This window comes from Melospiza georgiana, chromosome 21 (genome assembly GCF_028018845.1).
Source record: "Melospiza georgiana isolate bMelGeo1 chromosome 21, bMelGeo1.pri, whole genome shotgun sequence".
Taxonomy (NCBI): Eukaryota; Metazoa; Chordata; class Aves; order Passeriformes; family Passerellidae; genus Melospiza; species Melospiza georgiana.
In genome coordinates this window covers 457,472-482,309 of record NC_080450.1, presented here as the reverse complement: position 1 = coordinate 482,309, position 24,838 = coordinate 457,472, and the positions used below count along the sequence as shown (strand labels likewise).

Sequence of the window (24,838 nt, the reverse complement as noted above, 5' to 3'; positions counted from 1 at the left end):
TGTGTTTTACAGTTTAGGCTCCAGCTCATGAACCCCAGGGCTTCTGGAGCTACAGGGCTCTAGTGAATACATATGTCACATTCTTAGTTGATGCTTGAGTAAGACAAATTGAGAAACTTAAATCCATGATAATTACTGCTAATGACAGGGAAGGACGCAGTTCAGCAGAGCAGCTGAGGGGTCCACTTGGACAAAAGCAGAGAGCACACAGAACAGCATATGACACATCCCAGCACAGCCAGTTCACCTTAAACTCTGCAATTCCCACAAAAAGCCGTGCTGAAGGGAGGGGTGGGGACAGAATTTATTCAGACATCCCACACACAGTAAGGCAAATGCAGTCGTGGGTCACAGTGAGATGAGAACATGTCAGAGCTGCCCCCATGGAGCCACTCGGGGCAGGCAGGGGACAGCCCGGGGAGCAGCCAGTGCCAGTCGGTGCCAGTCCCTGAGCGCGGTGCCCGCTGTCCCCGCTGTCCCCAGGCGCGCGCTGGGACGTGCCCTCGGGCTCCATCGCGGACGCGCGCATGAAGGAGCTGACGCCCGAGATGCCGGTGATCCTGCTCAGGGCCATCCCCGTGGACCGCATGGACACCATCAACGTCTACGAGTGCCCCGTCTACAAGACGCGGACGCGAGGGCCCACCTACGTCTGGACCTTCAACCTGAAGACAAAAGAAAAAGCTGCCAAGTGGGTCCTGGCTGGTGTGGCTCTGCTCCTAGAGGCCTAGATTTAATGACAAGGGAAAACAGCAGTACTTTTAGTTGTAAAAACCTCCCCGTTGTGTAACTCAGTCTATGTTTGATTGTACCAGAACCGTTTTAGCAAAGTTTGAATAAAGCCAGTGCTGGAAGCGCTGCCGTGAGGAGCCTGCTCTCGCAGCACATGGGGTTCTCAAGGCGGATACTGGTTTTCCACTGGTGGTTTCTGACGTGGTGCTGGTGGGGAGCCAGACCACCGTGGGAAGCCAGACAGAACAACTGCACACAAGCGCTGACTCCTTTCCCTCTGCTGGCTGTCCATCTTCCCACAGCTCTTTGTGTGATGGCTCAGTGCAAACTGCAGAAACTCCTCACGCTCCTGCATGGAGCATCTGTCTGGCTGGAGCAGACGGGAGAAGAAAGGGGCAGATTTGGCCCAGTTCACCCACACCCAACCTGCACAGCCCAGAGAAGGTCCAGCTGCAAACAGGCTCCTCTCTGAAGTATGTTATTTCTGTTTCTAGGGTACAGAACACACTTAGCTTTTTCTTCACAACAAATAATTTGTATCAGCATTAACACACATTAAGGTGAGTAGATCTGCCAAGGCTGGTCCCTTTGGCATAAAACAATTCACCAAAATCCCAGCCTGTGAAATATTTGAACAATTAGTTCTAAAATAGTTACCTCAAACTTCCCTCACAGCTCACAGTCAGACAAGCCCCAGAGAACAGCTCATTTCGTTACAGAGCAGCAGTATTTATAATCAGTTACTACTGAGTTTCAGACTTAGCATCAGCTTATTTCAGGTGCCAGAAATCCTGCTTGTGGCACTGCCAGATCAGAAACCCTTGCTCACACCTTACCCTGCACTCTCACACCTTTTCACCTGGCTTCCAAACACCTTCCGTGCAGGACGTTATGGTTCAAACCTCCTACTTCCAGCAAGGAACATCCCAAACACACACCAGCACCAGAAGTCCTCTCCTGCCCTTTGACACTTGTAACATATCTGACTGTGAAGGAGGCAGGCAAACCCTGCTGAGGGGGAGGCCACGGCCAGGCAAGTGAAAGGGATGTGGGAACACCTGGCACACATACAGCAGTGCCAACTGCACAGACTGTGCCCAGCACAGGAGGAGGCAGGAGGGACAGCCTGGAGCTCACAAGGGCTGGAGTCATGGGGTGGTGGAGTCACCAGGAACCCAGGACACCACAAAACAGAAAAGCAAAACCAACTGCCCCTGTTAACCAGCACTACAGGGGCAAAGCAAAGCCCTGACTGGATACAAAGACAAAACATTTTAAGTATTCCAGCAATGCTTTCAATTGGCTGGTCAAGACAGCACAAACACAGTCTCTCTCTGCGAAACTCTGAAAGGGACATTTCAGAAAGGGAGTTTTATTTCCAGGCATGGAAAATACCACTGTATGGGTTCTCTGCCAGTGGCCCTTCCAGAAATTCTAGTAGACAAAAGCCAGTCAGGACCTGAGCACTGATCCCAGTCCATGGCAGCCAGTACCCCAGAGGAATTGAGAAGTTCTGGTTTTCCCCTCAATCATCTGCATGTCCATGAACTAATTGTTCAAATCTTTCTTTCATGACAGAGCACTGCAGCTATTCACTACAGTCAGTGCAATATAATTCCCCATAATGGCAGCAAACTCACCCAAAGCAGCAACTTCTCTCCTTTCAAAAGAAATTCTTGATCAAAGGTGTCACCAGCTTCACCCACAGTTTCACATAACGACTTGGCTGCTCAAACGTTGATGTTGAGACCACACCTGAGCAGAGGTAAAGCTGCTCTTGCTCCTGAACAGGGAAAGAAACACCATCTCAGTAAATCCCATGTGTTAAATTATATAATGGTCTTTCAGAGAAGCAAACTCTCAGATAAAGCTGACCAGGGATCTTGCCACGAATATGCACCATTTCTCCGCAAGAATTTGCAATTAAAACTCTACAGAGAACAAGGGTAGAGGGCTTTGCCTTTTTGTGCCCCACAGCTGCATGAGCTGAGCTTCAGTTTCAGAAAACTCCTCAAGGCCAGGCTGTAATTGCCAGAAAAGGAAACCTCACCCAAACCTCCTGGGACTGGCTTATGCGGCTCTTTCTAGACACGGCCCAGGCGCCGTGTTTGCAGATGAATGTGCAGCCGTGATCTCAGCTAAATTACCAGAAACACTCGGGCCCCCCCAGCCTGCACCCAACTGCACAGGGAGGAAACGAACCACCCTGCTGATAACAACACTCACAGCACGTGAGAGCAGCGCTTTGATCACAGGTAAGTGGCAGTTTCAGGTTTCAGGATCTGCAGGCAAACAAGGAGCAGAACAGCTCCTGGAAGTTGTTCATAATCTGTTTTTTATAATTGAAGCTGTCACAAACAGCAGAAAATACTCTGCACTATTTAAATTCAGGGTGGAACAGGGAAGCAGGAACCAAGTACTGGAAAGTAACACTAAAAAGATGAATCGAGACATTAATCTGCCAATTCACTCTAATTTGAGAGCCCTCAAATGCTGAAAGAGCTACAGGCAGCCCTGCTGTGAGGATTCTGCTCCATGACCATCCATTATGGTGAGATCTGAGCACCAGAGGCAAGGCCAGTTCCCTGAATCAATCTCAGTTCATTCACAGAAGCACCCAAAGACACCCAGACCACTCACATTTCTTCCCAAATCTCAGCACACATTTTTAAAATGGAACTGAACATTACACAGGCAAAGTGATTTCATGGCAGCATCCCAGGAATGGATTAAGTCTTCTAAAAAAGACCACAGAAAGTAAACACCCAGGCCATCTCAGAATCAGCTTCCAGCAATCGGGAATGGTTTAAAGCCCTTTCAATGAGATCACTGCAGCCTCGTGTGAGAAAATTCCTTTGTGTCACATTTCCATTGATTTTCCCCTTCCATTAGAAACAAGCAGAGGCAAGATATGAATTGAAATACTCAAGCAACTCTTCCAGTAATATAATTGTTTTTGATTAGATACACTCTGACTCATCCCAGGGAAGAGCCCTGATGCAAGAGGGCAATTCCCATTGATCTTGCAGACAATTCTGCCAGCACCTGCCTCACACAGTGCATTTCTGAGGGCTCCAAGTCACACAGAGGCACCAAACATCTGCTTTGAAAGAGAACCCTGCAGGAGAAATTACTGGGGACAGTCAGTTCCAGCAGAAGATTCAGTCAAGACAGCTGGAGAACCAGGCAGGTCTCAGAGGAGCAGCAGAACTGCTGAGCATTACAAGCTTCCTAACTAAAAACAGCACAGAAAAACCCTGGGACACTGAATATCAAACCACTCCAAAATGTTTGTGTCGAGATTGTATAATGTCGTTATTCAAGATAAGGATTTTATCATAGAACTTATGGGCGTCCCAGCCAGTCCCATCCCTCCTCCAGCCCGAGCTCAGCCCTTCCAAGGGGCTGGCCTCACTAGCCCAGAGCCTGCCATGCCCTGGCAATGCTCAGGGCTGGGTTAAGGCTCACAGGGGCAGCGTGGCTGCAGCAGAGGAGTCAGCAGGTCCTGCACAGGCTGTGTGCACAGCCAGCCCTGAGCACTCCCGGTACTCGGGGTCACTGGGGACACACATTCCTTCCCGTTATGGCCTCATTTCCCAGCACTGGGCACTCGCAGCAGGCAGCTCATCAATAGTCACTTCACTGACAGCTCCTCAGGACTCCCCATGCTCCAGCAGCTTCTGAGTTATTGTAGCTGCAGGTTTTTACTGCCACTGCGTCCTCAGCACTCCCTGGGTGCCCCACAAGTACAACATCCCCACTGCATCCCTGAATCTGCTGCTTACCTGATGCAGCTGCTGCTGCAAGGCTTTATTTTCTGTCACTATTGCAACCTGAGCCTCCAAGTCCCGATGAACTGATCGATATCCGAAATTCGGAGAGCCAATCAGGGTCAGGCAGGGCAGGTCACTCCCTGCCAGGTACAGCCAGAGGCCTGCAGGAAAATGAGGAAGAGAGGCAGCGTGAGAGCCAAGGGAATGGCCAGGGTGGGCTCACATGGTGCCTTCACTCAGAGTGAATTAAATGCTTTAAACGTGGATTACAGATTCTGTACAGGAGCTCAAGAGCAGAGAGCAGCCCAGCAGGGCCTGCAGGGCTGCTCTGCTGTGTGCAGTGTGTGCCATTGTGGGGTGTGTGGGGTGTGTGCAGTGTGTTCGTTGTGCGGGGTGTGTGCCCCAGGAACACACTGCCCCAGAACAACCCAGAGCAAGTCCTGTCACTGCATTAGAGGCTGTTTTGCACCACAGTGAATTCAGAAACACCAAGAGAAGACAAACAGGTTTTCAGTGAAGGAACCAGCCCCCAAGTCCCAGCCAGACCAGCCAAGTCTGTCCAGCCTGTCCCAGGGCCAGGGAGCAGCCCCCATCCTGGGACCATGACATGAAGAGCATCTCCCAGCTCTGGCAGGTGAATTCACATGCCACTGTGAAGAGACATAGATGAGAAGTGCAAATTATTTCACACCCTCACTTCCAGAGGAGCCACCAGGACTGAGATCAGACTCTTGCCAGGGCACCTGGCCCCCACTGCCACTGACCAACACAGCTCCCACAGCTCTGCCAGCACAGAGAGCAGGACAGAGCCCAGGACAGGTTTTCAAGGGAAAGATGGAATTATTCTCAAGCACATCACTGCAGCAGGGCAAGAAGGAACAGCCACAGGAGAATCAGGACTGCTGCCAAGGAGAGGCTGTGTGGCCACTCTGCACAAATGGAGCCAGAAAGCCTTTGCTCTCCTCAGAAGAGCCCTGGGTGAGTCTCTGGTAGAGGCTCATCCCCATGGCTGGTCACACACAGACTGCAACAAAGAACCCGTAGCATAAAAACCACCTCGGCCTTAAAATAGCAGCAGGTTTCCCAACTCAGCCCCAGAGCAGTTCCAAGAATGCCTTGAGTAAGATGCTGCCGATTCACTGCCAGTTCCTGTAAGCTGCTCCCCGCCCCCACAGCACGCTCACAGGGCTGGCAGTGCCCCGATGCCTCCAGCCCTGCGGGCCCAGCCCAGCACAGCGGGGCTGCACAGCCCACCGCGGGCCCTGGCAGCACGTGGCACACAGCTTGTCACGTTCTGCCACCAAACAGGACCCTGCCAGGGGCTGTCTGGTGCCTGCCCAGCCAAAGGCTGGAGCCCTGCCCAAGCAGCAGCCAGAGGAGCAGATTCCTTGCCTTCCCAAGTGTCCTGTGGCAGCCCCACAGCCTTTAGAGGTCTCTGGTTTCACGGCCATCTGGCAGGATCTGCTCCAGCAGTGACTCACCTTCCAGCAAGGGGAAGCGCGGCTTCCCAGCGCCAGTCAATAGCAGTGACAGGGTTTATCTCACAGCACACAGCACCTGCCAGCACCCTGCCACCACAGCGGGCTTGGGAGGGACCCTGACCCCAAGGGATGCACGCCTGTCACCCCCAACAGCACCCAGGGCAGTGGCAGGTGGGCTTTGGGAGGGACAGCTGCTGGCAGTCCTGCTCAGACGTGCACCCCACCTGTGCAGAGCTCCGCCACACCTGCATGGGCACCCACGAGAGACAGCCCTGAGAGACATTCTGCGTGCAGATACAAACATGCTAAGGGGAGCAGCAGGGGCATGCAGCACAGCCCCAGTGTCTGGGGATGCCATGGGAGACTCAAGGCCCTGTTTGCTGCTGGGAATCTCCTGTCCTCAGCCAGGAGCAGGCTCCATGTGCTCCTTGCGCACATGCCCTTCACATCTCCAAGGCTTCCTCCCTTCCCTCTCCTGTCCTTGTCCTCTCTGCCACACCACGTGGCTCCTGCAGAAGGAAATGAGGTGAATCCAACGTGTGCCAAGGGCAGAGCATGCCGGAGGAGGAGCTGCACACTGATCCTCCCAGCACTCTGAAGGGGAATGGAAACACGGCAGCAAATGTCTCCAGCTGTCCCTGCTGCTAGCAGGGGAGCTGCTGAACTCCAACCCTGCATCCCTCTCCAAGCAAACAGCCCACAGCAGAGAGCCCAAAGCACTGTCCCAAAGGCCCAGCTGGCCCGAACAGCACCGGTGACCATCTGCACTTTGGTAGCCGGGAAAAGCAGCCCCTGTTTCTGGTTTATGCCAAACCTCATCCCACTGGGAGTTAGCAGTGCTCAGCAAAGGCAGAACCTGGGAATCACAGATTGCTCAAGCACGTACATGCTGAAAGACAGGGGACACCCCGGGCAGGCAGGCAGGCAGGCAGGGCCCTCCCTCGTGCTGCCCTGTGTCAGATAAGGGTTTTCCCTGCACTCCTGGCCGGGCTGGGGAGGGGCACTCTGGGATCTGTTTGTCATTTCAACACAGAGGCACCCAGCAGCACCCAGGGATTTTCGACATTCGAGAGAAGGCTGACTGAGCAGCTTTCCCTCCCCGCCACCTCTGAGCCTCCCCTGAGCACCCTGCGAGAGGCAGGGGGATGGAGCCATTCCTACCAACAGCTCTCTTCAAAACAGGCACGGCCAGAGCCCCAGTGTTCCAGTCACAGCCCAAACACTCCAGCTGCAGCACCGTGCTGAGCCCCTGGGAGCTGGGCACAGTGTATTCAGCAGGAACCCAGGCTCTCCCAGAGAAGACCTCGAGGGCAGCGTTCATTAACTCACTGCAAGTTAGCCCATACTCCTTCCTCAGCCCTTGCCCTCCGGCTGCCCTGACTCCCATAAGCACATGCTGCAGCTCCTCACACTGCACCCCCTGTGAGCTGGTGCAAATCCCCCAACACTGACACTGCCCCCATACAGACCTGCTGCTGGGAAGGCCCCAGGAGCAGCTCCCTCCCAGCACCTGCCCCCAGAACTGCTGCAGGGTCCCCAGCAGAGCCAGCACTCCTGCCTGCTGAAACCAGCCAGGGGTACACGAAACTGCACCAGGGCACTGACTGCATCATAAACGCATCCAGATGCTTCCTTTCCTTCACATCACCTTGTCATCCAGGCAGTGCTTCAGTGCCACCACAGCGATAGCTCTCACATCATCCCTGGGACTGTACTGAACCAAAGGCAAAGGCAAGGCATCCCCAAGTGATCCAAACCCTCCAGGATTACTCAAGCACGCTGTTTGAACCTCGGAGGAGTGTTCTGAAGGTTAAGCCCAGACTGGCACCCAGCCAGCCCCTCGCTCCTTTCGCAATCCAAATGCACAGCTCTCACACACCTCTGAACAAGACCCTTGGGGATAAGGGCTCCTTACCTTTGGCATGGAACGTCCAGCCAGCACGGGAGTACTCCTGCAGCTGCACCCTCTCCTGCTGCTGCAGGCAGCAGACCTCACTGTAAAACTGATGTTCAATGTAAACGTAGGCAGCCGGGATGGCACCTGCCACCCCTTTGGCACCAAAAAACCCATTGACCTCGGGAGAGGCCAGCAGGATCCGGTACTCGGCCCTCGTGCCCAGGATGAGGTCCATGTAGGCCTGTGTCAAGTTGAAGTAGCCAGTGGTGAGGTATATCCTGGCATCCCGCTCAGCCTCTGTCAGCAGGGTCTCTGTGACCATCTCGTCTATTTGAATCCCAAAAGGTTTCATTTGGATTAAGGGATAGATCCAGGTGTCGGGTTCTGGTTTCAGACTCCCAGGTGCTTGAGAGCCTTGCTGGGATAAGAGGGAGCTGCCTGGCTGGCTGCTGTGGAAAGTCTTTGCGTGAAGGCGCTCCTGCCGCGTGCGGGCAGAGTTGATGACCTCCATGACCCTCCTGTTGGCAATCTCACAGTAAGCCACTTTGTCTCCTGCAGGAAAAGCCAGAGAGATGGGTCTGAGGTCTACAGGCACTCAGCTACACATCACCTCTCACACACCAGGGAAAACTACTGACAGCACATGGATACAGGAACAAACAGGAGCCAACACAGACTGCACATGACTCTCTGTCTTCAGCCCAAACCAGCTGTTTCAAGGTCAGCAGAGCTACATTACAGAAGAGAAATGCTCAGCAACTGGCAGCAGCCTGAAAAATCCTCTGACAAAGGAGAGGACGAGCGCAAGGCTACGCTGACAACCAAGAATGAGCTGGAACAAACAAATAAACTCCCACCCCCAGCCTGAACTTACATCACCCAGCAGTGCAAGGCCAGGACAAAAACTGATGACGCAATCAGCCTGGCATTTCACTGCCCTTCTCTGCCCAATTTTACGCTTGTTCCCAGTCTTCCTGAACTGATTCCCATTTGATTCCCAGAACAACCTCTACGACAAAAGATTAATTACCAACAATAGCAGCACATTCATAAACCCTTCAGAGCACGCACACACAGAGCACCTGGAATTGCAGCTGCTAATATCAGAAAAACTTCTCAGAGGACTCAAGTTCTTGTTTAAGGCCAAAAGCAGCACATTTATGAGGCAGCAGATTTACTTCCAGTCTCTGCATGCCCTGTCAAATCAGCCTGTGACAGCCACTGTGCTGGGAAAACCCCAAATAACCCAGTCCTGAAACTCAAGCAATCTTGATTATAATACTGGAAGGCACAAAACAAGACAGCCCACAGCCTGAACAATGGTCAGACACCCAGCAATTCCCACATGGATGGAGTCTAAGTCATCCTTAAGCCCTGGCTGTCACCCCTCTCTCTGGATGCCATCACCCAAGCAGGTGAGACAGCTCCCTCCTACCTTGGTATGGGTGTACCATTCCCTCCATCATCTGGACTGTATCATCCTGCTGTAGCTGCAGGGACACGTCTCCAATGGCGTCCACAAGCTCCGTGAAGAAGTCTGCAATCTCGGGAGAGTCCCGCAGCAAGACGTAGCGGTCCTGACGGTTGGTGAAGTACAGATCACTCAGGTTTGCACTGAAGAGAAAGGGAAGACACAGGTTCAGAGCAGGAACGAGACTCTCAACCTCCCAGGCCAGGCTTAGGGCCTCACTCTGGGACAGCTGCACTAAAGCACAAATTGGCCATTTCCTTCAGAACCTCAAAATATTTCTCCCATTAAGAAAGGCTCGCTTTCATCTGAGAATCTCATGTGCAGGAACTGTGGCTGCTCTCTCATTCAGAAGAGCACTGATAGCATCACAATGGAGCCCAGATGTTCAGACAAGGCTGGCAGCACAGACACCCTGCCCAGAGGCCAGGGAACGATGGCACCAAGGCTGGAGGCAGCACGACTCACCCGCTCAGGATCACGTTGTCATCAAACAGATAGACCTTGATGTGCTGCAGCCCGATGGTCTCGTTGAAACGCTCTGGAATCAGAAGCCGGAGCAGCCCACGCAGGTTTGGGGTGTGGAACAGGGACACCCGGACCTGCTCGGGAAATCGCTGCAGCAACGGGACCAGCATCGTTCGGGAATTCTTCCTGCCTGGGACAGAAAGGGACTTTCACACAAACATCACACAGACAGGACACACCGTGACACAGCTCTTCAGCTGGTCACAGGGTGAGCACCCCTCCCGTCCACTGGCACTTCACATGTTTTCCTTTTCTCTGTTTTTTTTAGATCACTTTCACTTGTACTATGTCAATATTGAAACTGACATTCAGAATCGGCCACAGGGCAGCTCTGACACTTTTCAAGCTTCTTAACCAAGCCTCACCAGCACTGGCAACACATCTACAAGAGTCACTGTAGATGACCACAGGTTCCTGATTCTGTGTGCTGCTGCTTCCAACAATTCCCATTCTCCTTTCAAAATGAAAATGTAAGTGAGCATGATGGGTAAGGGCAAATGCATTAACAAATAAACCAAGCAAGACTACACAAGTTGCACAGAGTAGTTTGGCCCTTCTTGCTCCTACCACCTATTTTTGGAAGAAAAGCTGTTCAACTTGAAGATTTTTTGGGAATATGCAGTTCTGGAATACAAAAGGCTAATCCTGAAATGTGCATGCTTTAAGCAAGTAGGTCAAATTGGCCAAGATACCCACTCTTGGTAGAACTATCTCTCCAGCCTAGCAGTAAAATTAGGCTCTGACAAAAGCAATGAGCAGCAATTCCTACCCCGGGAGCCCCTGGTGTAGTCGAGGAGAATGGAAACTCTGAGGTCGGGTGAGCCTTTTGCTTGCAGTGACTTCTCCAGTGTTTCTTCTAAGCAATACACCTGCAGAGAGAGTTCTCTCCTCATTACAAAAGCAAATACACTTTCCAAGGGAGGTGCTCAGCAGCAGGAGACTGTGGCCAAGACAGCTCCCACACCGTGGTGTGAGTCCTTCTTCCTTGTGCCAAGCACAGCCACTTCAGCCCTTGCATCTGCCAGCCTGGCAGCCTCCACCAGCCTAAAGCCACAGATCAAAGGGCCTCAGTTTTACATGTCCACATTCTTCAGGTCCCACAAGAGCAATTAATGTTCACAGAAGAAGTCCCAATATCATTCCCAAATCACAGACTCGCATCACCAAAGACAAACATTGGCAGGAATTCACTGCAGTTTTATTCCTGAATTACAAGGTTGTTTGTCACATGCAAATTCAAATCCTGTGTGCAAGCCCAGACAAAGCTGGGCATAAATCCTATGCAGGCTTCATCCACCTTTACCCTGCCAGGGCATTTGCTTCCTAACATCAGAACCTGGCCAAGGCCAGGCTACTTCCTCAAGCCCTTGGGCAAAAATGCTTTTGTTTCCAGAAGAATGAACAAAAAAAGGCAAATACCATGAAGCTAAGCTGATCTCAGTCTCAAATTCAGAAAATCAACCCTTCATCTGTGTCCTGCACCTGGAGCACCAAACACAGCACTACACTCCTACAGCTCGAATCCCATTCAAGAAATGCCAGGGAAAAATAGATTCCCACGACCTGAGTTTTACTACAAAGCCCCCCTGAGCACTCTGAAGAGCTGGCCAGTCCCTCCTGACCTGGCCAAGCTAACTATCCCCCAAAGAAGTGCAGCAGTTCCCTGGCTCTATACCAGACCTCAACCAGAAGCCTCCCTTGCACATCCCTCCCCTGCATTCCCCTCCTGGCCTTCCCAACCCTTCCCCACTCACCAGCTCCTGCTCAAGGATTCCTGTTCCCAGGTACAGCGAGGCCATCACCACCCTCTGCTTGGCTGCTTTGATCTGCACCTGGGAGCAGCAAAACACAAGTTCCATTTCACACAGGCTGCCTGGGCCTGAGGAGCCATCAGCCCAGGCCTGGCAGTGCTGCACTGCCCTGGGAGGATGCCCTCAGCCACATCTCTGCTCTGGCTCCCTGGCCCTGAGGGAGGAAAGGTAACACATGGACAGTGGTGACATAAAGCACACGGAGCTCTGCAGGGCCACAGCAGCACCGCTGCTGCTTCTAAAACTGAAGGAAGAAACCAGTGCTTTCTGGGAAAGTGAAGAGCACACTCCCTGCAGCTAAACCTATTCCATATGAGAGCAGTTACCGGCAGCAGGTGCAAAACAGGGATTGTATCAAACCATTCCCACAAGCTGCAGCCCACATCTTACCTTGAGGAGTTCATAGAATTCCGCCGGGGATGAAAGCACCTTGACATGCGAGCTGGAGATCCCAAACTCTGGGACCAGATTCCTGATCCACTGGAACCTGTGTGCTCCTTCTGGACAGAGGGAACACGGTGGGGCTGTGACCACTGGAACAGGAGGGCTGAGTAGTGGGGCTAGAAGGAGCCATGATGATCTGTGCAAAGAAAGATGGAGAAATTCTTTGTAGTGAAACTTTTGCTTCCCAGCAAGACTCCAAGCAGGTAAAGGAAGAGCTGCAGCCAGGGCCAATACATGGTAGGGATCCACAATGGCAAGAATGCCTTTCCCTTTCCATAATCTGATCTGGATCACCAAAGCCAAATGTAGAAACAGAGAGACACGAGCAAAATGTGGGAGAACAGATCTGAACATCACCAGCTCCTTCCCTGAGCTGGCATAGAGATGAGGGGAAACAACTGCTTCCTCAGGACAACATGGGAAGGGAAGGAGGCCAGGAGCTGCAGAAAATGAGAGTGGGGATGCTCAGGTGTCTGGCAGTGCTGTGCTGGTACCACCTGTACCTGTAACCAGACACTTCTGAATTAACTCCATCACATACATATCAGCCAACACTCCCTTCATGTCAGCTCTGTTCTCAGCTGGGCTGAAGTTCACATTTCAGGTTTAAAGATCATGCTGCTTTAAAGAAAAAAATGCCTCCATCCCTCAATCATAGATCTACAGCACACAAGGTGATGAGGTGCAAGCCCCAGTAAAGGCAGAGCAATGGCACCCCGAGAATGACCCGAAAAAGGAGCGACTATGTCCCAGCAGGAATGTGCCAAGGGCCATCCCACAGCAGGGATCCATCCCCCTCCAGCAGTGCCACCGACAGAGGGTCACAACTTCCCCTAAAACCTCACAACCCTGTGAGGGAGACGTCAGGAAACTCATTCTTCAAAAAGAAATTTCGGAACAAATTGAATTTCTTTGAAGTCACTTTGGGAAGAAACCAGCTTACTGCCAGCATCACGCAGCGGGTGACAGGAAGCCAGCGGCGACTTCTCCTCTCCGAGGTTTCCCACATGCAAATTCATCCAGTCATAGAATAACAGAATAACCCCCGGCAGGAGTCTGCTCGCATGACAAAACCACATTTCAGCACAATTAGCAGCAGCAGCTCCCAGGAGATCCAGGAATCCACGAGCAAGGGACTGAAGTGCATCCCTGGACCCACAGGGACCATTCCAGTCTGCAAACCCCACTGATGGGAGCCGGGGTTCCTGGGATGGAAGCGGGCTGGCTGTCTCACCCTGGGGACAGCAGGTCCCCCACCAGCAGCAGCCACTGTCCCGTGGCCCATCCTGATCATCCCATCCTGACCATCACCACACACCAAGAGGAAACTTGATCACAACCTTTACCAGAATTTGTTACGAGGAACTTCTGGCTTCTTACCACAATCCAGAGCCCAAATGAACACAGATTCCAGGAAGATGATTTCACTCATCTGGTTCATGATACAACACTGGATCTTCACAAGGTTTCCAAACATCCTTACAAGGAAACCAGTTCACAGTGGCGTTTCCTGGCAAATCCACGAGTTTGTCACTGACTATTCATGAGCACCGAAATCTGAATCAGTCAGCGCAGGAATTCCTGGGATGGTGAGTTTTAACAGATCATGCGGACTGGGCTCAGCCTGAATACCCAGAAGTGACAGAAATCACCAGCATAGACTGTTAAAAACAATGCAAACATCCCCTAAAAGGTGCAGAAGAAAATTAAAGCAGAACAGAAATACAAGAAATGCCACTTTTCAGGCACATTCTCCTAAGTCTCCACAGAGCCTGAACACAACCTTCACACACCTTTGCTCACCTCAAGCCTCACAGGCCACACACAGAGAGCAGATTCCCTCTGTTCCATCTCTGCAAGGGAGCACGGCACACAGAGCTACAGTAATTCACACTGGATCCAAAAACACAGGGTTTTAAAACCCACTCAATGCTCACCCCACAGAGCAGTGGCATCACTGGGCTCTAACCCAGCCCTGCAGGTCACATCCTCTGGAATTATTCCCAGGGAGGGAGCAGTGGCAAATTTTATGTATCTTATAATAACAACCAACAGAGAATAATATTGTCCTCATTATCCCGTTGGCCAACCCAATTACCCTTCCAGAAAACAGACCAGTGGCCGAGCAGACACTTTCCAGAAACATGATTCCCAGAAGGCATTTTCTAGCAAGGCTTGCTGGAACTGTGAGTCCAACTGCACCTCCCTGCCTGTGGCCCTGTACCTGCCTGCCTGGAGCCAGGGGCAGCCCCCAGGGCAGCTCTGAAGGCTGCAGGCAGCGATGGGGTGAGCTTGGAGCATCTGCACTCTGACTGGAACATTTGGAGGAACTTCAACCTGCAGCATCTGCACTATTTGGTTTGGTCCAGATTAATACAACCGACCCTCGCAACCACGCACACACAAGTATCAGAAACCATGTAACATTATGAAGAAATCATCAAAATTCCACACTGTGACAAAACAGGTTTCAGAGGAACAGAAACTGAACTGGGGGGGAAGCCTTTCCATGTACTTCACATCACTGAGTTAACCAGAAAGAGAAAACGGAATCAAAAGGAACCACCTCAGACCCCTTCTGAATAAAAAGTTTACCCTAAATAGAAACAAGGGATTTTCTGAGGTGTGTTCTATTTTTTAAAACGTAGGTTTGGTACGAAACTCACAATGAAGCTGAAACCCCTATTCACCGTAAAACCTCATCTTCAGAGCCGGAGGTGAAGTGAAACTGCGGGACACAGTGCTGTCCTTTCACCCACACACAGCAGCACACGGGGGATCCACAGCGCTGCTCTGCCAGCTCAGTGACTGCTTTCCAGGGCTCAGCCGGATTTATCTGCCCTAAAAACACCGGCGAGACCAAAACACAAGTGTGGCAAGAGTTTCCTTGGTGTGAACAAGAGCACAGACTGATGATGCGGCTCCTCCAGGAGCGCGGGGACAGCCGCTGGCGGGTCCCTGTCCCTGTCCCTGTCACTGTCACCCGTGCCAGCCACCGGGCACGGCGTGCCCTGCCCCTCACGGCTCCTGCCCCACGGGCACAGAGGGGGCTCACTCCTGTTTCGGCCCCGTCCCGCTCGCCCTCCGCGACCACCGAACCCAAACCCGGCCGGTGCCGCCCAGAGAGCTGAGCTGTGACAGCCGCGGGGACAGCGGGAGGCACAGGAATGGGAAATGGAGGGGAAATAACGCTCAGCTGCTGTCCCGAGGGCGATCGGACACTGGGGCGAGCCAGAGGTGTCTGCGAGAGCAGAGCCGAACTCGGCTCCGACCCCGGCCTGGGGGTACCGGGCCGCCCCTCAACCCACGCGGCTTTTCCAAGAGGCTGGGCCGGGCCGGAAAGGGGAAGCGGCGAGCGGGGGATGCCCCGGTAACGCGACACCGACTGCGGGGGCGGCCGAGGGCTCCCGCTGCCTCACAGCCCCGGCGGGGTCCCGGCCGGTCCTTACCTGCGGGCGCGGCGGTCGCGACCGCGGGAGAGGCGGTCGGAGAGGCGGCCGAGCAGCGCGGCCAGGCCGAGGCGGCCCCGCGGCAGCCAGGCCGAGAGCCGCCGCCACAGCGCCGCGCCGCCCGCCGCCATCGCCGGCGCCTTCCGCTTCCGCGCTGCCATGGCGACACCGCCTTCCGCTTCCGCCCCGCCGCCCCGCCCGGCCCGCGACCCCCGGGAGCCCCGGCCCGGCCGCGCGGGGTGTCCGCCGCCCTTCCCCGCCGTGCCGCCCGGCCTGCGAGCGCGGAGCCCGTGGAGGGCCGCGGAGGCTCCGGGAGGAGCGCACGAAGGGCTCGTTGTGCGGCGGGGCCGCGCCGGGGCTCCTCCGGTCCGCACACGTGGGACGGGCTCACGCGGAGCCGGATCGCCTGCCCGGCAATGTCACCCCCCGGTGTCTCTTATCCCCCCTGGGCGAGCCCCGGCCCGGCCGAACAGCTCCGAAGGGACGTACACGGTTCTTGTCCGCGGCAGAACCGGCGCTCGCCGCCCCGCCGGGCAGGGCAGAGCCCGGGGACCGCGGGTCCCCCGCCAGGGTTCCCCCCCAGCCCGGGGAGCCGGCCCCGGCGGGGAGCCCCGGAGCCGCGCGTGCCCGTCCCGTCCCTCCCCCGCTATCCCGGCAGCGCTCCGGGGCTCGTTTGCATTTCAGAGCAGCCGGTTCGCCGGCGCTGATTCCCAGAACTGCCGCACGGGGTTGGTCTCTGCCGGGCAGCGGCCGCTCCTCCGGGGCAAATTAAACCGTTTAAAATAAACCCATGGACAGAGCTCGGGTTGTGTGCGAGCTCGGAACCAACAATTGCCAAACGGGTGGGGAGGGGAGCTCCGGCGCCGCTCCTCCCGCCGGGCACGGTCCCCACCGGGGCTCGGGCCGAGGGCCCGGGGCGGGCGGGGGGCTGAGGAGTCCCCGAGCCCCGGGGAGCAGCCACGGGCAGGGGGCTCGGTCCTGCCGGGCTCCCCACCAGCCCACACGGCCCGCAGACCGGCCGAAGCACCAACCGCGCGGATCTCCGGGGCTCCCGCAGCCACCGCCGCCCGGAGCGGAGCCGGGAGCTCCCGCACAGCCCCGGGCGCGTTTTCCCGCTTGTGCCCGGCCTGAGGGTACCCCGCGGGTCCCCCAGGAAGCGCGGCCAAGGCTGGCCTTGCTCGGAAATCAGGGCTGGGAACGTGGGACCGGCAGCCCCCGCTCCGTGTACCCCGGTGTGCCCCCGGTGTGCCCCCCATCAGCCGAGCCCCGACTCTCGCCAGGGCGGGCCCGCGGCCCGGCTGCCCCGGCAGAGCGGGGGGCGGCGAAGGCCCCCAGGGGCCGGCCCGGGCTCTCCGCTTCTCCGCAGGCCGCGGGCGGGGGCAGCCGCCCTGCCCAGAATGGGCTGTCGGGGCCGGGCCGGAGCGGGAAGGGCCGGGGCTGGGCCGGAGGGGCCAGGCCGGGGGCCCGGCGCTGGCAGAGCGGGGCTGGCGGCGCGCCGGGGGGCCGGGCCGGGCCGGGCCGGGCCGGGCGGGGCGCGGGCGGTGCCGCCGCGTTACAAGAAGCCGCGCAGTTCCAGGAACCCGAGGGCGGGCGTTGCGCCTGCTATAAGAGGCCGCCCCGGGCCGCCTCGGCAGCTTCGCCGCCGCGCACCGGCCCCGCTCTGCCGCCAGGACCGGCTCCCGCGCCACAGGTACGGCCGCGGGAGGGATCCCGGAGAGGACGGGGGCACAGCGGGGATGCCTTCGCGAGGGGGGGCGATCGCCGCGCACCGGGGATGCCGGTGCTGCCCAGGGAAGGGGATCGCCGGAGATGTTGGTGCCTCAGCGGGGCGATAACCGGTGCGCTGGGTACCGATGTGCCCCCGGGCGTAGGAGAGCAGGAGACCATCAGGAGCGGTGCTCTAGAGAGGGGAGGGAGCGGGAGAGCGCAGGTGTGCCCGTGCTCCCGGGAGGGAAGAGCCGGCCACGGCAGTGCCGCTGTCGCGAGAGGACAGTCGCCGGGAACGGGGGCTGCCGGGTTCCCCGGGAAGGGAGAGCTGGGCGGGGGGGCTGCCGGCTTTTCTGGGAACGAGAGCTGGGGAAGGGCATTGCCGGGAACCGGCAGCGCTGTTGCTGCGGGAGGATAACAACCAGGGACCGGGGGTGCAGGTGTTCCGGGGAGGGAGAGTCGGGGACCGGAGTGCCGGGACTCACCGCTCTCTCCGCCATCTCTCAGGTGATGGTGTAGCAGCGGCTGCTGCTGGCAGCAGCATCCAGAGCACACGAAGCTGGCTCCCTGCGCCATGGTCACCCACAGCAAGTTCCCCGCCGCCGGGATGAGCCGCCCCCTCGACACCAGCCTGCGCCTCAAGACGTTCAGCTCCAAGAGCGAGTACCAGCTGGTGGTGAACACCGTACGCAAGCTGCAGGAGAGCGGCTTCTACTGGAGCACGGTGACAGGTGGCGAGGCCAACCTGCTGCTGAGCACCGAGCCGGCCGGCACCTTCCTCATCAGGGACAGCTCGGACCAGAGGCACTTTTTCACCCTCAGCGTCAAGACGGAGTCGGGCACCAAGAACCTGCGCATCCAGTGCGAGGGCGGCAGCTTCTCCCTGCAGAGCGATCCCCACAGCAGCCAGCCCGTGCCCCGCTTCGACTGCGTGCTCAAGCTGGTCCATCACTACATGCCACCCACGCCCTGCGCCGTGCCCGAGCAGCCTGGGGCGGCCCTGCACCCCAAGCGCACCTACTACATCTACTCGGGCGGCGAGAAGATCCCCCTGGTGCTGAGCCGCCCGCTCTCCTCCAGCGTCTCCACCCTGCAGCACCTCTGCCGCAAGACCGTCAACGGGCACCTGGACTCCTATGAGAAGATGACTCAGCTGCCAGCCCCCATCAAGGAGTTCCTGGACCAGTACGATGCCCCTCTCTAGGGGGCCAGCGGAGCAAGGTCACATCTACAAGCACAAGAGCAGGGGACAGGCACAATGCCCCTCCGGCACAGGCAGGGCACGCCGAGCCTCTCCGTACGGCAAGGAGAGAGGGAACTGGGGAAGGCTGCCACGGGGCTGTGGCCAGCATAGCTGGGCACCCTTGGTGCTGCGGGGACTCCTCATCAAGCGTGACGCCTCCTCTCCACGGGGAAGAAGACGTCTCCGAGCAGACTATGGATGTTACAGTGAACCCATGGCAAAGCCCCTGTGGGCTTGGGCAGGCAGGACAGCTCCCACAGCGCGGGGGAACGTGTGCCCCGCCAGCCCCATCCTGGGGGTGTCCTGGTGAGAACCCCTTCCATCCTGAGAAACGGAAAGCACTGGAGCCCAGGAGTGCCTGATCACTTTTCCTCAGTTTTAAGGGGAAGGTGTTTTTTGCCCGTACTGTACCTCTTGCTGCCTCCTTGTGGGTGAAAGCTCCTTTCACATCAAGCCCCAGACTAAGAGGTCGATGCCTTTGCCCCGCGTTGCCATTTTCCAGGGGACTAAGCCTTAATATCCCCCCTGCCCGGCGGTCTGGGTCAGTGCACTTCAGCTGGTGAAGAGGCAGTGATGGTCCTGCTGATGTGCTGTGAAGCTGGAGAGGAAGCAGTGCTGCTGAGTCCCACAAACCGCATCTGCAAGGATCACCCCGAGGACGCTGGGCCCCCACTCCCTGCAGTCACACCCCCCTCTGCCCAGCCACTCCCGCAGCCCCCGGCTGTGCTGCTCTGCAGGGCACCAATTCCCTGAGAGTGCAGCAGGACCATCCCCTGGAGCGTGTCATCTCGTGAGTGCTTTTCTGCGTCCGCCCAGAGAAGTGGTGGGGTTTTCTGGCTTTTTTAAATTTTTATTCTTATTTTTTTAACCGAAGGGATGTTTACAGGCCAACGTGAATCACTGTCTTTTATAAAGATTCCATCTTCACCTCCAGCCTTGAGGGCTGAGCAAAACAATGCTTGAAAATTCAACCAAAACCAAACTCAGATGAAACTTTGCACATATTTATATTTATATTCAGAAAGAAAATGTTTCCATAATTTATAATAAAGAGCACTATTTTTTAATGAAAACCATCAGATTTGGTTTGATTTCTCTCTCGCACCCCCAAGGCCGCTTGGCCCCGGCACAAGGCACAATGCTGGGATGTGTTTACACCACGTAAGCACCGTTTCCTGGAGCCCCGTCCACGCCGGGTGATCCCGCCGGTGACTCAGCCCGGCTGCTGCGTAAGCTCTGTCCCAGCACTCAGGTATGTCTGAGCCCTGCGACGTCCCCGCCTGCCAGCCACGAGGATGGGATCTGCTCGCACGGTGCAGCCACGGGACAGCAGACACGGCCCTGGGCACAGGAGGGGCCGAGCTGTGGCCAAGGCTGGCCCGTGGCACAGCCCTAGTGCAGGGCTCCTGAAGGGCTGAGCGAGTCCTGCCTTCCCTCAGCACATGCCAGGGTGAGGAGCTGCAGGAGCAGGGCACTGTGAGGTGTGGGTAGGAAAGGGCCTGCGGGTGCTCCCTCTGGGAGCGTAGCGGGCTGCCAGGACACTGCTCACCCCCACAGCACTGAGAGAAAACCTCTGTCCTGTGCAGAGCCCTAGCTGGGTACAGATGCCCAAGGGAGAGGAGAGGATTCAATCCTGGGGCTGTTCTTGGCCCTAGAATTGCCTGTCCTCCGCTGCTAGGGCCAGGAAATAGGCGTGGGAATAAACCCACCGCTGTTTCTGGCTGGTGAGCAGTGCAGTGCCTGGCTGACTGCAGGGATGTGGGTGATCCCCTGGGAGCAGGTCAGCCCCCAGAACTCCCCCAGAGCCCCTGCCTGTGTGGAGCAGGCTGTGCCAAGGTGCTTTGTGCCCAGGCCCCAGTCTGCAATCTCCACCCTGTAGGCATTATGCCTGGCACCGTGAGCAGAGCTCCCTCCCCCTGGGGATCCCCAGCTGCTGGGAAAAGGATTTCCTTAGGAATCAGCCTGGAGCAGAGGGATGGTGAGTGTGCCGGCCCGGGCTGTGGGCATGGCACAGTCCCAGAGGCTATTCTGGGGCCACTACGTGTGGCTGTGGCACGCGTGCTGCCAGCAGTGCCACGGCCTGCCCAGGCACCCGCTGCAGCTATGCAAGGAATGCCCGCGCGCAGGGGTGGCCGCCTGCCAGGCCCTGCCGAGGCACATCCCTCAGTTTGGGGCTCCCAGCAGCACATCCCTGAGTTTGGGGCTCCCAGCAGCACATCCCTGAGTTTGGGGCTCCCAGCAGCACATCCCCGAGTTTGGGGCTCCCAGCAGCACATCCCTCAGTTTGGGGCTCCCAGCAGCACACCCCTGAGTGAGTTTAGGGCTCCCAGCAGCACGGGTGACTCCAGCCCGTGCCACCGATGGGGTGGGAGCAGTGCTGCAGGCACAACATCCCCCAGCTGGCAGAAGCTTCACCACTCCCCCAGGCAGGATGAGGTGAATCAGGGATGAAAATAAAACCCTGGGGGTGTATGAGCACACGCAGCCCTCCGGGCAGAGCCAGGGGTTCGCAGCACCCCAGCGTGGGGCAGAGTGGAAGCTGCCCCCGGGACAGCAGCCAGGCTGCCCGCAGTGACCCTGCCCGTGTCCTCCCAGCCGGACCCCAGCCTTGCCATCTCTGCGGGAACAGCCGCAGCTCCTTCACTTCCCAGAAGGGCCCTGGCATCGCCGACCGAGGGCCTCTTCCCTCGCGGTGCTGCAACCCGCGGCTGAATCAAGAATCCGGGAAGCTCCGCCAGCCCCGCGGCTCCCTTGGAACGCGGCCAGGCTGGCGGCAGCAGTGACGCGGCGGCCGCGGGCAAATCCCTGCCGAAGGTTTCACAAACCCCTCTCTGCCCCAGAGCAGCTGAGCGGACTTGGCCCTGCGTTTCGCAAGCAGTCTATCAAACGTGGCCAGTTCCCCTCTGCCCCTCGCCAGCGCTGGGCAGCTGAGCTCCCCCTGGGAGGGCTCCTGGATGGGGAAGATGTTATCAGGGTGATCAGAGCCTGTCACCGTGTGATGGTGCCAGGAGCCAGGCTGGAATTTGCACAGGGCTCCAGAGGCAGGGCTGGGACACTGGTGTCCTGCAGCTCTCCACACCCCAGATCTCCTGGGGCTGCCACCAAGCAGCACCAGCAGAACCCAGTGCAGCTGTAAGTGCATGCCCCCCGTGCCACCAGCTGCTCCATGCTGTGAGGGTGGCCATGCCGAGCAGGGTGAGGGCACCAGCCCCAGTGAGAGCCCGACAAGGTGCTGGGGCACAGAAGGGTGGTCAGGCAGGGACAGGCTGCTGCCCCACAGCCCTGCAGCCCCCACCCTGCCTCAGCCTGGCCTCCCCGTGGATGCAGGGTGGCCACCAGTGCTTCCCATCACACTGCTGCCTCATTACTGGCACAAGAAGGAAGCATCCACCGGGATGGTGAACCTGAACTCTGCGGGGTCAGGGGCGCAGGAAACCTGCTCTGGTGTGTACCAGCCCCTGCAGAGCCTAAACAGGAAACCACGGCAGCCGGAGATTGCTGCGGGCACAGCAGAGGGCTCGGCCGGCACCGCAGCTCTGCACCAGCCATGCAGAACATCCAGCTGCTCACTGGGCAGCAGGGCAGGCCCATGAGGGCTCCCCAGCCCCAAGCAACACCCCAAGGACCGGCGGTGGAGGTCCCTGGGGCGCAGAGGCAGGCAGGGAGCTGCTCGCGGCACTCCCTTCATGCTCTCCTTCCTGCTTGGCTCTGCAGCACCAGGACATTCCCACATCCACCACCACGCTTCCCAGTAGAATGCAGGAAAGGGCTGTGCAGCAGCTGGGAACTTACTGTAAATGCCTCCACCTGCTCCTTACGTGGCAATTGCTCTTCAGGCCAGGGCCACGGGGACGCTTGGGAACAGGGACTGGGACATCTGCTCCGTGTGAGCTGCCAGGAAGCACAAGCACGAGGTCCTCAGCAGAGCCCAGAGCTGGCAGGGGTGGTCCCAGCTGCAGGCCCAGGACAAGAGACAGATGCTTGTGCTGGAGGGGGAGCAGGGCTGCAGCTCTGTGTCCCCAGAGCCCCTCGGTTCCACAACTGCCCCTCAAATTGTGCCTCTGCACTCAAGTACTGCTCAAAGTCCCTGTCCTGGTAGCAGTTCAGCTGCCAGGGACCTGGAGCAGAGTCTTGGTGGCTGGGGGAGCCATGGGGGCTGGCTTGGCCCAGGCTCTCCCTGGGCCAGGTAGGGCTATGAGCAGGCAGGGAGCAGGGGTGGCAGCGGGACGCTGTGCCCAGGCCAGGAAGTATTTTGGGATGCAGCTGAGCCCAGCAGGCTGTGTACATCCCCATGGAAACTCTGCTTTGTTGCTGCTTCCCCAGCCAGAGCCGCGCCAGCGCCGGGGAGCCAGCAGCTGTGGATTCCTCACTCCTTCCATCAGCGGCGAGGAGAGCAGCTCTGCCCGGCCCCCCCGGCCCAGCTCTGCTCCCTGGCACAGCCCCGGGCCCAGGGCTGTGCTGCGCTTGCACCTGCACTCACAGGGAGCAGTGGTGCGCCAGCCTGGCTGTGGTCACTCCGGGCACACAGCATGGCACGGGACGTCCCTGTGGTGCTCTGGCAGCAGGGTGCCAGCTGCCTGGCGTGTGCTTGCCCAGCACAGCACAGAGTCCTCAGATGACCCTGGCAGAGCAGCCGTGGGCAGGTGCCAAGCCCAGCCCCGGAGCATCCCTTGGCCTCACATCAGTCCTGGCCTCAGCCATGGCACAGGAGCCGGCCGTGGCAGAGCCACACGTGGGGCTGGGGACGGAGCTCCGGGATGTGGGACCCTGTGTGTGCAATCCCTGCCCTCCTTGCCCGCCCCCTCCTCACCAGGGCACACTGCTGGGTGTCCCAAAGGTCCCCACCAGCCTGGGGGGCTCTGCCATGCCGTGGCTCTGGCTGCCATCAGCAGAGAGCAGCCCCAGCCACCCCGGACGGGCACAGGGTAATACTTGGGCAACAATGGGGAGTGCGGCTGGCAACGGGCACAGCTGGAGCAGATGCTCCCCAGATGGACACAAGGGCCCTGCCTCAGCATTTAATGAGTGGGAATGGGAGCGCTTTACTGTAATTCCAGCAATTACATTGTTCATCCTTGGCAGCCGACACCGGTCGGTGTCCAGCGCCACGGGATCGCGATAAGCCACCTGGCAGTGAGGCTTGGCAGCACGCTGCGCTGCCGGGCAGGCGGCCAAGGCAGGCAGGGAAGGGCCGGAGCAAGGTGTGAGGTGCGGGAAGGGCCCGCCCGGGAGTTCCCGTCAGTGCCGCGCAGGTGGCGGCGGGCGGGCCCTGCGAACGGGGCTGCCGGGATCCCCAGCCCGTGAGCTCCTGGCAGGGTCCCCGCAGCCACCCACCGCTGTGGCATCCCCAGCGCACGCAGGGCTGTGGGCACTGAGCTGGAGCTGCCAGCAGCAGGAGTTCCAGCCACAGGCACGGCGAGGGATTGGGGCAGCAGGGTGCCAGCAGGCACCTCCGAGGGGACTCCCCACCCGACAGGGGCAGAGGGGACAGGGGAAGGGGGGACACTGCCTGTCACCCCCATGGACCTGGTGTCCCACCCTGCCAGCACTATTGGAGCTGCCCTGGCCCTGTGCTGCCATCGCCCACCCAGCCTGGCTCAGCCGGGCATCCCCGGGTGGCCCTCGCTGGTGTTGGGGCCAGCCAGGAGCAGGGACAGGGCACCCCAGGGACAGAGTGGGAGCCCTGCTGAGTCATCACTTCGCTGTTCTCGTTTTTCCATGGTGCTGTTGTGCATTTGCTGGAAGCCAGCTCAGAGCCATGACTAATCTGTTCTCAAAACAAGCACAAAGCGAGCGCTAGGTTTGTGCAAACCCACGGGAGGAGGCGGAATCACAGCACGGGGCTGGACTCGGGAGGCAAGGCTCTGGAGCAGCTGGGAATGCCCAGCCGTGGAGCGGCCCTGCAGGCGGTGGGCACAGCAGAGGTGGGCAGGGGCACTGAGGACCCCCAACCCTCCCTCCCTGCGGCTGGGCTGGGGCTCAGGCAGCGTGCTGGAGCAGGCTGCAGCAGGCAGGGCAGGCAGGCCTGGGCCATCGGCACTCAGAGCCTCACGTCCTATGGCCAGAGCTGGGGCTCTCCTATGGGGTTTTTGCCTTATGGGGAAGCCACTGGAGGGGGAGGCCAGGGAGGAAGCACATTGATTTGCTGTTATTAAAACCAGAGCTGCTGTCGGGAACTCCACAGCCTGGCTGCCCTCGTGTGCTTCCTGGAAAAGGCAGTCCCGTGTGCCCTCACCAGCGGGAGATGGGGCCCCCAAAGCACCTGGCAACAGCCGCGGCCCGCGCCGGGTTTGGGTGGCAGCCGG

At 58.0% G+C, this 24,838-nt stretch overlaps 3 protein-coding genes across 3 annotated transcripts in view; 2 read left to right on the top strand and 1 right to left on the bottom strand.

Moving 5' to 3' along the window:
* Positions 1–731, top strand: part of DNAH17 (dynein axonemal heavy chain 17) — a 32,062-nt gene extending 31,331 nt beyond the window's left edge. Inside the window, exon 80 of the mRNA XM_058039078.1 lies at positions 484–731. Coding sequence (XP_057895061.1) covers positions 484–731 — 248 coding nt within the window. The remainder of the gene's footprint in view (positions 1–483) is intronic.
* On the bottom strand, positions 578–15,744 carry PGS1 (phosphatidylglycerophosphate synthase 1). The gene is made up of 10 exons (XM_058038889.1): positions 15,584–15,744; positions 12,081–12,270; positions 11,634–11,711; positions 10,649–10,748; positions 9,820–10,009; positions 9,319–9,497; positions 7,902–8,435; positions 4,518–4,666; positions 2,373–2,515; positions 578–665 (listed from the first exon to the last, which is right to left on the bottom strand). The coding sequence occupies exons 1-9, from the start codon at positions 15,742–15,744 to the stop codon at positions 2,396–2,398; spliced, it is 1,701 nt and encodes a 566-aa protein (XP_057894872.1). The 3' UTR covers positions 578–665; positions 2,373–2,395.
* A 1,452-nt stretch (positions 15,745–17,196) lies between these two features.
* On the top strand, positions 17,197–19,572 carry SOCS3 (suppressor of cytokine signaling 3). The gene is made up of 2 exons (XM_058038891.1): positions 17,197–17,273; positions 17,798–19,572. The coding sequence occupies exon 2, from the start codon at positions 17,865–17,867 to the stop codon at positions 18,492–18,494; it is 630 nt and encodes a 209-aa protein (XP_057894874.1). The 5' UTR covers positions 17,197–17,273; positions 17,798–17,864; the 3' UTR covers positions 18,495–19,572.
* Positions 19,573–24,838: the final 5,266 nt, after the last annotated feature.

What these genes read in the sequence shown, in the direction of transcription:
- PGS1 (XM_058038889.1), bottom strand. Translation starts at nt 15,744, where the DNA reads ATGGCAGCGCGGAAGCGGAAGGCGCCGGCGATGGCGGCGGGCGGCGCG. An exon ending in GAATCCTTGAGCAGGAGCTG is followed by an intron (nt 10,749 to 11,633) that starts GTGAGTGGGGAA and finishes CTCTCTCTGCAG; the next exon opens with GTGTATTGCTTAGAAGAAAC. An exon ending in TGCAGCAGCAGCTGCATCAG is followed by an intron (nt 2,516 to 4,517) that starts GTAAGCAGCAGA and finishes TTCCCTGTTCAG; the next exon opens with GAGCAAGAGCAGCTTTACCT.
- SOCS3 (XM_058038891.1), top strand. Translation starts at nt 17,865, where the DNA reads ATGGTCACCCACAGCAAGTTCCCCGCCGCCGGGATGAGCCGCCCCCTC.